Source organism: Pleurodeles waltl, chromosome 5 (genome assembly GCF_031143425.1).
Source record: "Pleurodeles waltl isolate 20211129_DDA chromosome 5, aPleWal1.hap1.20221129, whole genome shotgun sequence".
In the NCBI taxonomy this organism is placed as follows: domain Eukaryota; kingdom Metazoa; phylum Chordata; class Amphibia; order Caudata; family Salamandridae; genus Pleurodeles; species Pleurodeles waltl.
Window position 1 is genome coordinate 431300852 of NC_090444.1, and position 16479 is coordinate 431317330.

Below are 16479 nucleotides of genomic sequence, written 5' to 3' on the forward strand. Positions count from 1 at the left end.
AGGGAGACCACAGAGGCTGTGCTAGTCTCTGAAGGTGCCATTGATTTGGCCACCTTGGTTGCTTGTCCCCTTAATATGGATAAGTACAAGCAACTTCCCCTAATCAATGGTGTTGAGGTTCAGGCCTACAGGGACACAGGTGCCAGTGTTACCATGGTAATAGAGAAACTGGTACACCCTGAACAACACCTACTTGGTCACCAGTACCAAGTGACAGACGCTCATAACAACACTCTTAACCACCCCATGGCTGTTGTGAATCTCAACTGGGGGGGGGGGGGGGTTTACTGGTCCAAAGAAAGTTGTGGTTCCCTCAGATTTACCTGTAGACTGTCTACTAGGGAATGATTTAGAGACATCAGCTTGGGCAGAAGTGGAGTTGGAGGCGCATGCAGCAATGCTGGGCATTCCTGGGCATATTTTTGCTTTAACCAGGGCTCAGGCCAAAAAGCAAAAAGGACAGGGTGACTTGGATCCTGGAACAATGGACCAAGTGCTCCCTAAAGCTAGGGTTAGTAATGGTAAATCCCTACCCACTATCCCTCCCTCTACAGATGATTCAACTTCTGAGGAAGAAGAAATTCCCCCCTGTGCAGAACCTTCACCAGAGGAGCTGGAAGCAGACACTGCTGAGCTTTTGAGTGGAGGGGGGCCTGCCAGGGAGGAGCGGAGTGTGGCACAGCAAACCTGTCCCACATTAGAGGGTCTAAGACAGCAAGTTGTCAAACAGCAAAATGGGGATGTCAGTGATTCACATATAGTTTACTGGGAGGACAACCTCTTGTATACAGAGGCAAGGGATCCAAAACCTGGAGTAGCCAGGAGATTGGTAATTCCCCTGCAATACAGAGAGTTCCTCCTAACTCTGGCACATGACATTCCTTTGGCTGGACATTTGGGTCAGATTAAAACATGGGAAAGGCTTGTCCCCCTGTTTCACTGGCCTAGGATGTCAGAGGACACAAAAGACTTGTGTGACCTGCCAAGCCAGTAGCAAGACTGGTGGCATCCCAAAGGCTCCCCTTATTCCACTGCCTGTGGTTGGGGTTCCCTTTGAAAGGGTAGGGGTTGACATAGTTGGCCCCCTTGACCCTCCTACTGCTTCAGGCAATAGGTTTATCTTGGTGGTAGTGGACCATGCCACAAGATATCCTGAAGCAATTCCTCTAAGGACCACTACAGCACCTGCAGTGGCAAAAGCCCTCCTGGGAATCTTTTCCAGGGTGGGTTTCCCAAAAGAGGTGGTATCAGACAGGGGTAGCAACTTTATGTCTGCATACTTGAAGGCCATGTGGAAGGAATGTGGTGTAACATACAAATTCACCACACCTTATCATCCACAAACAAAAGGACTGGTAGAGAGGTTTAATAAAACTCTCAAAGGAATGATAATGGGACTCCCTGAAAAACTCAGGAGGAGATGGGATGTCCTGTTACCTTGCCTCCTTTTTGCTTACAGGGAGATACCCCAGAAAGGAGTGGGCTTCAGCCCCTTTGAACTCCTATTTGGACACCCTGTAAGAGGTCCTCTAACACTTGTAAAGGAGGGTTGGGAACAACCTTTAAAAGCTCCTAAGCAAGACATAGTGGACAATGTACTCGGCCTAAGATCCAGAATGTCGGAGTACATGAAAAAGGCCAGTAAAAACCTTCAGTCCAGCCAGGAGCTCCAAAAGCAATGGCATGACCAGAAGGCTGTTCTGATTCAGTACCAACCAGGACAGAAGGTGTGGGTTTTGGAGCCTGTGGCCCCAAGAGCACTCCAAGACAAATGGAGTGGACCCCACATCATTGTTGAAAAGAAGGGAGAAGTCACCTACTTGGTTGACTTAGGCACTGCCAGGAGTCCCCTTAGGGTGCTCTATGTCAATTGCCTAAAGCCCTACTATGACAAGGCTGATCTCACCCTACTCATGGCAACAGATGAAGGACAGGAAGAAGAGAGTGACCCTCTCCCTGATCTCTTCTCTTCCACAGAACAAGATGCTCTAGTGTAAGGTGTAGTCTGGCAGACTGTCTTACTGCTGAGCAGAAAGACAACTGCATAAATCTCCTGGGTCAGTTTTCTGAACTCTTTTCTACTGTTCCAGGCACCACTTTTTGGTGGGAGCACACTATAGATACTGGAGACAGCATGCCTGTCAAAAGTAAGATCTATAGGCAGCCTGACCATGTCAGGGACTGCATAAAACAAGAAGTTCAGAAAATGCTTGAACTGGGAGTGGTTGAACATTCTGAAAGCCCATGAGGTTTTGTGTAGATTACAGAGGTCTCAACCAGGTAACTAAAACTGATGCTCACCCTATACCCAGGGCAGATGAGCTCATAGATACACTGGCATCTGCCAAGTATCTAAGCACCTTTGATTTGACTGCAGGATATTGGCAGATCAAGTTATCAAAGGATGCTAAAGCAAAAACTGCATTTTCGACTATTGGAGGGCACTCCCAATTCACTGTAATGCCCTTTGGTTTGAAAAATGCACCTGCCACTTTTCAGAGGTTGGTGAATACAGTCCTGCAAGGGTTGGAGGCTTTTAGTGCAGCATATCTAGATGATATGGCTGTCTTTAGCTCCACCTTGGATTGTCAGATCCTGTTTGACACATCTGCAGGGTTTACATATAAAACTTGGGAAAGACTTAAAAGGTAGAAACCAGGATAGCAAGACAATTCTTCTGTATCCACTATCTGGTTGCTGAAGAAAGCTGCTTTTGTTCTAATAGACTTCTGTCTGTTGGGGGTATAGTGGCTGCTTCAAACTGAGTTAGATATACCAGGATTAATATAGGGCACTCCCCACTCAAGTTAAATGTGGTCAAAGACTGTCGCCATCATGAAAATGCAGAAAATGGGTAGGGTTTGTCAGGGTACTTTTATCTCATTGGTTAGGAAATGTTCAGGAATCATTCACACCTGCTAGCTCACATGGGCGTAAATGTGGCATTTCCAACCACTTCTCCCCAGGATCAGAGAAAATTAGGTGGGGACCACCCAAAAGTAACGATTTCTTTAAATCATCAAAATCATTGAGATCCTAGTCATAGTCAAAATGAATATTCAGTCTTTTATTTGATCTGAAAGAGACAGATAGTTAACATTTAATCCTTTAATTGATTTTAAAGAGACAGCCTACACGTGTTTAACCCCTTACATGGTAGTCACCCTGGGGCTTTCTCAAGGCTTGATGAAATCTTTCATTTCAAGTCTTCACTAAAAGGGCAATTAATACATTGAAGTTATATAGCTGATCCTGGGCTGAATCCCATAAGAGTCTGGAAGCACTTTGCTGCGTTCCCCCAGGACACTGCAGGACATGAGGAAAAAAAAGAAGAGGTATGGACCTGCTGTCTGTAGCCTGAGAGGAGCTCTGAAGGACTGGACCTCCTCATTCTTGTCCCCAGAACAAAGAAGTGGATTCCAAGGGTCACAAGGCTACATGAATACAACAAGCTACTAGTGGCCTTTCCTGCAACTGCTCAGCTGGCCAGTAGCAACTGGATCTGGACTGGCCCCTGCCTCTGTCTGATGCCCTGTGAGTCTTTAAGCGCCTCCACTGAGGTCCTGTGTGGGATTTAGAAGTGTACTCTTGTGGTGGATTGGGATTTAAAAGACTAAGGGCCTGATTTAGAACTCCCTGGATGGGTTACTCTGTCACAACGTTGCCGGAAATCCTGTCTGCCAAAATCTAAATCCCACAGAATGTAATGAGATTTAGACTTCGGCAGACGGGATATCCGTCACCGTTGTGAAGCAGTAACCTGTCCAGCAAGTTCTAAATCAAGCCCTTAGTCAGAAGGTGAAATCTTTGATCAGGGCGAATCTTGTTGGCGTATCAGACCCACAATTAATTGCAGAAGCTTTGATTTGCACCTAGATCCTGATATACCACAATCATTGACTATTTGGTGTCATTGTATCTAATACATTTTACTCTCCTTTTCTAATTCTGTTTGGGATTTTCATTGTTTTTCATTTGAACTTTATTACTGTTTTGTTACTGCATAAAAAACTTTGCACATTGCCCTAAGTTAAGCTTGTCTGCTCTGTGCTGCAGCTACCGCTATAAGGGGGTTTTGAGCTCATGTTAATTTAGTGACTTAGAACGTTTACCCTGACAAGGGTTGAGATTACTCCTTGAGGTGCGTAGTAAACCACCTGAAATAAGAATCCAATATCTTACAAATACATAACAAATTATTGTGTATTTAAAAGTTTTGACAAAGGCCAGTATTTTTATTACATAGTCTTACTTCGAGAAACAGAAAAGCTGTGAATTTAACACATTTCTCAAGACAGCAAAGTAAAACATATTGAGAGGATTAGGGATCTGACCCCCTTAGAACCCCAAGACTGTTTAATTTTGGACCACCTGGTTTTTGGATCTCGTCTGTGACTGAGTAACCACTGGCAAATTGGATTAGAGTGCTGGCAGTGCCCATCTTTTTTGACATAAGGTCCGCTACTGTGCAACTGTGGTAAGAGGGTCCTCCTCGCTGGTTGCTCATGATAAACATGCTCAGGCTTCTGTATACATGTGTGGGCTCAACAAGTGAGGCTACTGTTGACTGTAACAGTGCTTCACTCCTAGTATTTAATGCTTTACTATATTCACAGTTTAGGCAAAAACTACACCAAAATAACAATTCTGCATTGTTGTGTTATAGAGAGAAGACCAATGTGTGCTCCTCTGGGAAAACAAGGGCCCCAGTGTGTATATGTTATATTTATTTGTCTGCATTTGTATTCCTTTATGTACTTTGAGTTTGATCATAGTTCTCTGAGTCAGCCATTACTTAGATTTAGGCTTTTAACTACCCTGCTGAGCCAAGTTCAGTACTCTGCTGTCCAGCAGGTAGATCAAAGCCATTGACTCAAATTAGGTCCATTTGGAGGGTACTAAGCCTGTTCTTCAAGAGGACGACGGTGGGGAGCAGAATCTGCATAGGTTAAATACATTCATCTGTCTGACACATCTGGTTATACCCTTCCCAAAGAAACAGTCAGGGCTACTTTCACTCGGAGGGCCCCTGAAGTTTGGTGGCAAGGAATCAGTTTGATAGTGCGGGTTTCAGGCAGAGCTAAAGGCTTTCAGAAAGCCGATAGCTCTGTTATTTGACTACTTGAAGTCCCATTTTAAAATGCTCCAAGATGCTGTCTGTTGTAATATACACAGAAACAAATAATGGTTTTATATCTATTATCCATTTTGCCTGTTCCCCTTTCCCCCCACCCCGTCCTTCCCCTCAGTTGGGACATGCTGTGTTCTAAGGCAGCTATGACAGTTAGAGTGAGAACCCTAAGAGAGCCAGACTGTGTATGTGGCTCAGGGGCTACCTGTTACACAAAAAACATTATTTTCTTCTTGTCTGAAATGTAGTCTTTTTAACATTGGCAATGAGGTTTGCACTGTGATGTGCAGGGGACAGCCAGCAATAGTCTCTCCCCTGAGGATCTCCATTGAGCTACCATTTTATTTTCATCATGTCAGCTTGACACCTGAGGTGCTGTCTGATGCTCCATTTCCTGACATCAGACTGTCTGTCACAAACTGCACCAGAGCACCTTAATTAACCATCATTGCATTTCATCTTGTTATTCTGATGTCTGTGGACCTCAGGAGGCTGTGCTGTGAGTACATTTCGAGACATCATAGTGTGCACTTTCACAGCGCCTACTTATCTTTAGTGACTCATTTTCAGAGGTGAGGAGTGGGGTGGAACATTTGTCTGGCTCTAGAAATTCTTGTTTTGTCTTGCAATTTTGTCCCTCTTCATTGTCAGTTCATGTTCAAGAACCGAAGAAGCTTTAGGGTTAATGCACCCTTTCTACTTGTGGCTGCAAGGACAGGTGTCTTATTCTTTAGGGGAATTATCAGACGTGCGCGGCTCATACTTGTACAGCGAAGACTTCAGTGTATAGGCTGTAATTTTAATTTAGACACACATTTAAAAAAAATCATTTTTGACCCCTTCCTCGACCATTGCTTAGCCCCAGAACATTGTTTTTCCAGGGGATTGCCTAACCTGTATGTTATCTACGGACCATGGCGGCCTTTGAGGATGTTGTGACTGCACCACGCTGTCGGGATCTAATAAGCGGCACGGCTGAAGTGAAATGTTTAGCATGCAGTCCTTCAATGCACCTTTGCACTACTTTGTCAAGTGCTCACAGTTTATCAACGCTCCTCTTAGTTTCCCCTGCTGCCATGCCTTGTCAGAGTTGGCGTTCCTTTCAGAACTGATTATCTCAGCAGCGGGAAATCTCCTCACAGCAAGTACAGGAAACCACTCCTCTCAGTAAGGACTGACATTTTGGTGTCCCCACCTATTTTATTTTGAGAAACCCTTCCTCCTCAGCAAATTGGAGGAAAGTAAAACAGGACTCTGGGCCTGGTTTAGATCATCGCGGAGGGGTTACTCTGTTGCAACAGTGACAGATATCCTATCTGCCGAAATCTGAAAAACATTGTTTTCTATGGTATTTAGATTTCAGCGAACAGGATATCTATCACCATTGCAACAGAATAACCCCTCTGCCAAGATCTAAATCAGGCCCTCTATCTGAAATCTAGAAAATAAACATGCAGTTGTCATAGTCATATCTTATTAATTTTCCTTCCTAGTTTTTTCCACTGGACATTATTTTTGTATAGTTATTTTGTGAAATATTCCATGGCAGTGGCTAACATGACCCAGCCCCCACTGTTTTTGGATGAAGGAGAACCTATTATTCACTGGAAAGAGTGGGCAAAACTATTTCAATCATACCTCGCAGCTATTGGAGGTGAAGAATTATTGTCTTTAAGGAAGCAACAGATTTTACTACATAATTTAGGAGTCTAAGGAAGGAAGGCATATAAAGATCTAGTGGATTCGAATGAGGAAGTTCGGGAAGATTTATATCAGAGGACTTTTGATAAATTGGAGGAACATTTTGATCAGAGAGTAAATACTGTGTTAGAAAGACATTTATTTTGTAGAGTTCAGGGGAAAAAACTAAAAAGTCCCAAGTTACATTGCAAGTTTGAGAGGAATGACAAATTTATGCAAATTTGGTTCTCTATGTGACACCCTTATAGGAGACCAGTTAGTTTGATGTACTAACAACACTAAAGTCCAAGAGCCGCTTTTAACAAAGAACCCAGACTTAAAGGAGGCAGTAAACATTGCTAAGAGTATAGAACACACAACACAGTACATAAGGGAAATGAAACAGAGCAATGGTTCAGACACCCTCCTTGTGGTAAAGAATAATTCAAGCAGGGAAGGCCACATGGGAGGCATTGAAGAAGGGAAAAAACCCACAGAATCTCAAATTAGAAATTTGATAAATGAGAAAGGAGAAAAAAAGTGAAGTTATCGCTGTGGAAATTAAAATCATCTAGCTAATAATTCTAATTGTCCAGCTAGGCTCTCTGGCTATAGGAAATGGATAGGAGGGGTAATTATGCTAGGATGTGTACAAATTCAGATGTAGAAAAGAAGAATGTACACATAATTGAAAAAATAGATGAAAACAAATATGTGTTTTAAGTACCAGACAAAGACGTTAGTTGTAGAGGTAATTACACCGCGTGTGACATTTCATTAGAAGGTGTCATATTAAATGTCTATGCTGATTTATGTTCACCATACACATTCATTGATTGTGATGTTTTTCAGAAGATTTTCAAGGAGAAAGGGATATGTTTGTCAGGAGGCAGACATCAATCCAGGATTGGGGGTACAATAAAGACTTGATACCCTTGGTAGGAATGCTGAATATGCCAATAAGTTTTAAAGTCCGTTCCATGAGAGGAAAAGTTTGCATTGCATAAAAAGGTGCAAGCCTATTGAGATGGAATAATCAGAAAGATTTAGGAATCAAGTTGGATACTAACAATGTAGAACCAGTCATGGCAGTGAAAGAAGGTATGGTAATTACAAAATGGTGTGAGGAGTTTCCCATATGTTTTCAGAAAAACTAGGACACTTAAAACATTTTCAGCATACAGTTATACTGAAGGTAAGTACTGTACCAGTAACACACAAAGTGTGACCAAATCCCCATTTAATGCAGGAACCCTTGCAGGCAGAACTATACAAATGAGTTCAACAAGGTATCTTAGAATCTATTGAGAGCTCTCTACGGCTCGCTCTGATAGTGGTAACGCAAAAATGTGGTGGCAGAGGCCTGCATCTGTGTGTTGATTTAAGAGACCTAAACTCTAACATTTGGGTGGACAGATTTCCACTCCCTAGGACAAATGAGATGATCAGTTAGATTGGAGAGGCTACGTACTTCAGCATAATTTATCTCTGTTCCGCCTACCACCAAATCTACCTAGACCCAGAATCCAAATCTTTAACTTCTTTTATAACTCATTTGGAGCTTTATAATACTGCAAGATGCCGTTTGGCCTAGCGTTGCCGGCTGATGTCTTTCAGAGGGTTATGTATCAAACCTTGGAGGAAATAAAAAATGTGCTATTTGTCCAAGATGATATGCTAATCCATGGAAATACTGAAGAGAGTCATGACAAAACCATATGACAAGTTTTGTCGGTCATCAAAAATGCAGATTTACCCATTAGAAAAGAAAAATGTCAAATTTGTGTGAAGTCAGCCGATTATTTGGGTCATACTATGTCATACAATGTAATCAAACCAAAAATGGACCTTTTTGAAGCTGTGAGAGAGCCTCTCCTCTTTTAAATGAGTAAGAATTTAAATCTTTTTAGGTCTAGTTGAATGATGACTAAATTTGTAAAAGACTTTGCTGATATCACTTCACCCATGAGACTTTTATTTAAAACAAGGAGCTCACTTTGATTGGAACCCAGATTGTCAAAACTCTTTCGAGTCAATAAAGGAGGCCATTATACAGTCCCTGTCACTAGGAAATTTTGATACCAGATTTAAAACAACCTTAACCACAGATGCCAGTAGAAAGGGCGTTGGTGCCTCCTTAACACAGATAGTGAATGGGAAGGAAAGGTTTGTAGCTTTTGCCTCCAGAGTGTTGAAAGATGCAGAGTGTAACTACTCCAGAGTATTTGGGCCATCTCCCATTTTATGTTTTTCTTATGGGGGTTACCATTCACAGTACGCACCGACCACTAACCTCTGATATATATGTTCTCCACAAAAGAAAGGGAGAAGACCACTCCTCGAATAGCTAGATGGATCACGGTTCTCAAAGGTTACAATTTTAAAACTGAATATGTAGCAGGCACAAAACATAGTTGCAGACTGTTTATCCAGATTACCCTGCACCAGTGAAGTATGGGAAGAAACCAAAGTAGAGGAGTCAATAATGCTAGTTAATATGCCTGGAATTAAGGAAGAGGAATGGAAAGTGGGCCTGGAGAATGACCATAAACTCAGTTTAGTAAAAGAGTTGATCAGACAGTGTTGGCCATCAAGCATGGTAATCTAGAAGAAGACATTAGGAGTTTTTGGGACGTACGTTAAGATTTAAGTATAAACAGTGACAGAGCCATGAGATTAATACCTGCTAAGGATTTATGGAGCAAAAGAGCAGAACTAGGACAAGAAGGTCATTTGAGGAGGAGTCTCACCAAATCTAAAGTGAGAACCACTTATTGGTTCCCAGAGATGGACAGTTTGGTGGGGAATAAAGTCAAGGCATGTATCACCTTTACCATGAGTGATAAATCATAGAGCACAAGAAGTACACCTCTGTCCCCTGTAAGTGTACCCCTTAAACTTGACATAAACTTGGGTTGGACATCATCAATCCTTTTAAGTTCTCTATGTGGAATGGAGAATTCATGTTGGTGTTAGTAGATTATCACTTGCACTGGATAGTAATTTAAGTGGTCAATCACATTAATACTCAAACTCTTAAAAGTTTCCTCACAAACACATTCATGACAGAGGGAATTCCAGGCACCATAGTAGCAGACAATTTGGTCCAAATCACATCAGAGGAAATGAATGAATTCCTAGGAAATCCATCTATTCAGCATCACAGAACAGCTCTTCACAGCCCTAGAGCAAATGGATTAGTGGAATGAGTTAATCGTATGATTAAAGAATGTATGATACTAGCACAAGCGTCAGGTATACTTGTTGACAAAGCTATTCAATAAATGTTATGGTAATATCACACTATGCCTAATTCAGTCACCAATGTTTCACAGTTTCTAGCACTTAAAAGAAGTCTTCCTGGCACCAAGTTGCCTCCTAATTGGCTAGGTGGTAAAGAACCTCGATGGGTGTGTAGAGAAAAAAATAAATAAAAGGTAAAATTGCACCAAAAAGTGTATAAAAAGAGGTATGGTGTGGAAAATGGTGTTAAAAATGGTAAATGGAAGGTGGGGGATTGGGTAGTATTCAAACTTCCTGACTCCCACCAGAAGGGATGTAGTAGATTAATAAACTAGCCAAAATTACTCAGGTGAAAAAATGTTCTAGTCCTAGATGATGGCAGCACTTGGCGCATGGAAAGAATTGCAAACTGGAATCCTTTCTCAATTGCAGAGAGCCCTGAAGTAACAGAAGAATCATGAAATGAGGTGAGCTCTAATGAATCCTTTCATCCCATTGAGGCTCATTTTGTACCTGTATGGCATAAAGACTATGCAGCTTGTTAGGATATAGAAGGAGAAGCAGTGTTGTGGTTTCTATAGTTGCAACATCTATGGTGTTTATCAAATATAAGGAGGGAGAAGTGTTGTAATATACATGAGTACATGTAATTGTTTAAAATCTATTATTCCTTTCACCGGTTCCCCTTGCTCCCCAACCAAGTCCTTTTTTTCAGTTGGTACATGCCGTGTAATATGGCAGTTATTATGACAGGCTTTTATTCCATTTGGGTTCTTACTTCATCTGTTTGTGTATGTGGTTCAGGGGCTGTTATCTGTTACACAAACAAACTTATTTTTTCGTGTTGAAAATGTTGTCTTTTCAACGTCCATGAAGGATAGTACGGGGGTGCAGTGGTGGTGGGTTGGGCAGTGGTGCCTACTTTTTGGAACTTATACACCCTCCACTTAAAAAACCCTGCACTAGTGGGAGACTTTAAGAAGCAATGGAATCTGGAAGGCCCAGGGACAAGTGTACCCCTTATGGATGAACCCCTGTCTGCAGTGGTGGAAAACTTTGGACTTGAGCTCTGTGGATCTGTCCTTCAAGGGTCTTTCACTCTGTCTTCCCCACTCCCACTGTAGGACAGTTGAACTTGCTGGGGACCCTGTAACCTCCTCTGTAGGCTGTGGGTGGGCAGTGGTAAAGGGTGTTAAGGGTAAATTTAGGGTTTAGTGATGGTAAGGAAATTTATAGGGTTTAGGGGTGGTAGTGGAAATGGGTAATTTTAGGATCTAGGTGTGGGTAATTGTTGGACCTGGCCCTTTTTGCAGGGTTATCCCCAAATGTTTTGTCTTCATCCTCATATTCTTTCTGACCTGTTTTTGTTGGCTTTACAACTCTGGGCACTTTACCACTGATAACCAGTGCTAAAGTGCACATGTTCTCTGTCTAAATTATATTGGTGATTAGTTTATCTGTGGTAGGCATATTTGGTTTACTAATAAGTCCCTAGTATAGTTCACCTTGGATATCCAGGGCCTGTAAGTAAAATGCTACTAGTGGGCCTGCAGCACTGATTGTGCCTTCCACATGAGTCTCCATGCAAACATGTCTCAAGCCTGCCATTGTAATGTCTGTGTGTGCAGTTTTAAACTGCCATGTCGACCTGGCAAGTGCACCCACTTGCCAGGCCCAAACCTTCCCTTTTATTAGCTGTAAGTCGCCCCTACAGTAGGCCCAAGGCAGCTGCATGGGCAGGGTGCAGTGTATTTAAATGGTATGACATGTACTGATATGTTTTACATATCCTGACAGTGAAATGCTATTGCAAGGCCTATCTCTCTCATAGGGTGACATGGGTATTGCCTTGAAATATCTTTTAAGTGTCATCTCCCATAGAGAACAGATAGAGATCTGGAGTTTGGGCTCTCCGAACTCACAATTTAAAAATACATCTTTGGTGAAGTTGTTTTTTAAATTGTAAGTTAGATCATGCCACTTTTAGAAAGTGGGCATTTTCTTGCTTAACCCTTCTGTGCTTCTACCTGTCTGTGGAATTCACGTCTGGGTCAATATGATAGTTGGGCTGCTTGTGAATTGGCTCAAGAAAGTCACACAAAGGGAGCTGGGGTTTGCCTTGCATATCCTGATGGGTCTTCCTGAGCTAGAGTGGTGGGAGGAGCTGACACTTTCACCTGAATAGGGCTGTGCCTGCCCTTACACAAAGCAGTCACCAACCCCCTGGAGTGTGCCTGGAACAAGGGAAGGAAAGGCAGGAGCTTGTGCACTGCAAATACTTTTCTTTGAAGTTTGCCTACTTCAGAGAGAGAAATGAGTATAAGTACTGGACCTCTGACCCCACAAATTTAGAATCCTTCTGGACTGAGGACATTCTGCCAGGAAGAAGAGCTGGATGCTCTAGGAGGGACTGACAACTTTGCCTGTTGCTTTTCTGTGATACCTGCTGCTTCTGTCCTGGGAGTGAAAGGACTGGACTTTGCTTTGTACATCCTGCTTTCCAAGGTTCTCCAAAGGCTTGGACTAAGCTTGCCTCCTGTTAAGAAGTCTCAGGGACATGAAAGAATTCATCTGCCAGCACATGGGTTCTCTTGCTAAGAGTCCTCACTTGCCAAGTGGTGCCAATCCAGTTCCTGGGCCTTTGGGGGGTGAGTTCCAGTGCAACCAAGAAGAAACCAAGTACTTCATCACCAGAGCGACTTCCGAAACAGCGCCGCTGTCCGGCTCTGCCACAGCACCTGTGTCCCCATGGTGTGATCGCGACACTGTGATGTTGACTCCTCGCATCTTGACTTGCTGGATTCATCGACCCCACTGGATCACAAAGAACTGATGCCTCACAACCAAAGTCGCCTCACCTCCCCTGCAACTCTAAGGAACCGACACCTCACCTTCCCTGCCTAGCAGTAAGGAACCGACGCCTCACCTCACTGGTAGCAGTTAGGAACAGATGCTGCACCAGCTCCAACGACTTCTCCCCTCCCTGACTCTGTGCAACATCTTTATTTTCTCATCCTTTTCCAAGGTACTGTACTTGGGGCCCAGGGGACTCCGTTACCAGCTCACACTCCCTTGCAGGTGCTGTCGGACTATTGGGAACGATGCCGCACTGGCTCCAGCGACACCTCACCTCCCCGACTCTGTGCAACATCTTTATTTCCTCATCGTTTTCAATGTACTGTACTTGAGGTCCGTGTGACTCCATGACCAGCTTACACTCCCTCACGAGTGCCATTGGACTATTGGGAACAACTCTGTCAAGACAATGTGATAGTCCCAGTTGTAGCTATTGTGTTTTTAAGCACTATGTTAAGATGTCAACTTCGAAAATTTGTATCTTTGCTTGTGTATGTTGGATTTCTGATGTTTTGGTCTTGTTTTATTCAGATAAATGTTGGCTATTGTTCTAAACTGGGGTGGAGTACTTTTGTGGTGTTTTCATTGGGTAACCTTAGGTTTGTGTGTTTAGTGTACAGATACTTTACACATTTCTTCTTAGATAAGCCTGACTGCTTGAGCCAAGCCACCAAGGGGGTGAGCAGGGGTTATCTTAGCTGTGTGGCTCTCTTACCATGACTAGAGTGAGGGTCCCTACTTGGACAGGCTGCAAACCACTTCCAACTAGAGACCCCATGTCTAACAGCAGTGGTAAAAGATGGTAAGGGTAATTTTAGGGTTTATGGTGGGTAGTGTTAATGGTGGTATGGGTAATTTTAGAGCCTGATTGGCTAGTGGAAAAGTGTAGTAAGGATATTTTGGGGAATATAGGTGGGTAGTGGTAAAGGGTGACAAAGGTCATTTTATGGTATAGGCTGGTAAGGGTAATTGTAAGGATTAGGGTGGGTTTTGTGAAAGAGTGGTAAGGGTATATTTAGGGTTATGAAGCTGGTAGTGGTAAAGGATGGGAAGGGTAATTGTAGGTGTTGGGATGGTTAGTGCATTTATAGAGTTTAGGCATGGATAGTGGTAAAGGGTGTTAAGCGTAATTTTTGGGCTTGGAGTGGGTAGTGGTAAAGGTCATTTTAGGATTTAGGGTGGGTAGTGGTAAAAGGCAGTGAGGATAATTTTAGGGCATGTGGGTGGGTAGTGGTAAAGGGTGACAATGGTAATCGTAAGGTTTAGTGGTGGGGAGTGGAAAAGAGTGGTACTGTTAATTTAGGGTTATTGGGTTGGCAGTGGTATTGGGTGGGAAGGGAAATTTTAAGGCTTAGGGGTGGGAAATGGTAAGCGGTGGTAGGAGTAAATTAAAAATAAAATAAAGGGTGGGTTCCCCCAAAATGAAATTCATATATAAATCTGTCTATCTATCTATCTATTTATTAAAAATAAAAAAACAAAGTTTACAGGGACATTGTATTTAGGTTCAGATTTTAAACCCACAAAACCATAGAAATTCAGCTGTTATGGTTATAGTTACATGAATTAACTATAACTTGTGACCTAAGTTAACTATCTCATCCCCTCACTGTGCACAGTTTTCTCATGAATAATTTTACTGCAAATGTTACAGTGATAATATCAATGATGTAATAAAAGAAGTCATGATGTAATATCTGGGATAATTAGCAGTATGTTGGGAGCGTGTGAGTTATAGTTACCTTAGTGCACAAGTTATAGATATTAAAATAACTCTAGTTATAACAGCTGAATTTCTGTGGTTTTGTGCATGTAACATCTTAAGCTAACTATAATGTCCCTGTAACCTTTGTTTTTTTGTGTGACTTTCTAAGGGTTTTTAAAATATTCTATTTTCTAACTATAACATCCCTTTAACCTTTATATTTTTCAGTGAATTTCCAGGGTTTTTTAAGGGTAAGTAAAATACCCATTGCAGTGCACCGGGGGGGGAGGGGAATAGACACAGTCCCTGGCCTGGCATTGTGCTGCCACCCTCCACAACCCACCCCCACCGAACTTTCTGCTCTTGCCCTCCTCCTCCTTGCCATCCATTGCCCAAGTCCAATCCCCTGCTCTCTGTGTGGCTGTTTTTCTGCCACTGCCCATGTACCAGCCCCCTCCCTCCTGCTCTGCTTGGTCTGATGTACTGCCACTGCCCTTCATTTAGCTTGATGTCCCTGCCCACTCCTCCTGCCCTCCGTTGCACATTTCTATGCCCCATCATTGCCCTCCTGCGTAGCCTCTGCACTTAGCTAGCTGCCCCCACCCTTCTTCCCCCTGCCCTCCAATGTCTGTGTGCCTGTCCCCACTCCCCTCTTTATGCTCACCATGTTCCGTGGACCTGCCACTGCTCCTCCTATGTATTTTGAGTGTTCTATTGAGCTGCCTCTCCTTCCCGCCTGCCTAGCATGATCAGATAACTGCTGCGTGTCTCTGCCACCTCCACCCTGCCTGTCTGAGTTCCATGCCCCATCCCCTCCTTCATGCCCTCCATGGTCCATTTACTGCCACTCTTCTGCCCTTCATTCTCTGTTGGGCTGCAACTGCTTTTCCTGCCTACCTTGTGTGGTCTGTTGTGAAGCCGCTTCCCCTGCTGTCTCTTGCCTGTGTCCAGCCCCTACCCATCCCTTCTGTCCTCCGTGGTCTGTTTTGCTTGCCCCTGCCCCCTCCCTCTTGCCCACCATGTCCAGTGTGCTGCCACTAACCCTCCCGCTTGCCATGCATGGCCTTCTGTGCTGCCACAGCCCCTCCACCTGCCCTGTGTGGTCAGCTTGCTACTCCTGACACCCCCCCCCAACAATCCCATCTGTTGTCTGTGTTTATGCCATTATAGTCTCACTGTTGCCTTCCATGGTATGTTGTGCTTGCAGTGGCCATCCCTTTTGTCCTCTATGGTCAGCTTGCTGCTCCAGCCCTGCAACCTTCCCTCCATTTTCCATATGCAGGCCCTATCCCCTCCCTTCTGCCTTGTCTGGTCTGTTGTCATGCCCCTGCCTCCTCCCTTCTGCCAGTTATGCTGCAGCTGTCCCTCCTGTTTATCCAGTATGGTCAGCATGCTGCTCTTACCTCTTTCCCTTCTGCCTCTGTTGTCCATGGGCATGGCCCTGTCCCCTCCCTGTTGCTTTCAGTGGTCATTTGTGCTGCACTGCCATCCCGCTTGGCCTGTGTGGTGTACTGTGCTACTGCAACCCTGACTCCTGTCCTGTAAGGGCAGTTTGGTGCCTCTGCCTATCTCCTTTCTGCTGTTTGTTATCTGAGTTCATGTCCCTACCCCATTCTTTCTGCCCTTAGTGATCCAATGTACCATACTTGCCAACCTTTTGAACTTAGTAAGAGGGAGATTTTGAAACAAAATACTCAGGAATTGATTTTCCCCACTAACTTACATTGGGAAAGAGGAGATTGTAGACAGGAGACCGATAAGATAAAACCCTTTTGGGCTTAAAAACACTGGGAGTGTCCTGCCTGAGTTTGGTCTCTTTGCATGTATGGTTGTACTGCCACTGGCTCCTCCTTCTGCCCTCAAT

The 16479-nt window shown here is 43.6% G+C and overlaps 1 protein-coding gene across 4 annotated transcripts in view; it reads left to right on the forward strand.

The window, feature by feature from the left end:
- COMMD1 (copper metabolism domain containing 1) overlaps positions 1–16479 on the forward strand; it is a 588972-nt gene that overhangs the window by 185347 nt on the left and 387146 nt on the right. For 2 of the 4 annotated variants that reach the window (XM_069234204.1, XM_069234203.1), the window contains exon 3: positions 10427–10521. The exons of the other annotated variants lie outside the window; for them this stretch is intronic. In XM_069234204.1, the coding sequence (XP_069090305.1) occupies positions 10427–10501 (75 nt within the window). In that variant the 3' untranslated portion in view covers positions 10502–10521. The remainder of the gene's footprint in view (positions 1–10426; positions 10522–16479) is intronic. 4 annotated transcript variants of the gene reach the window in all.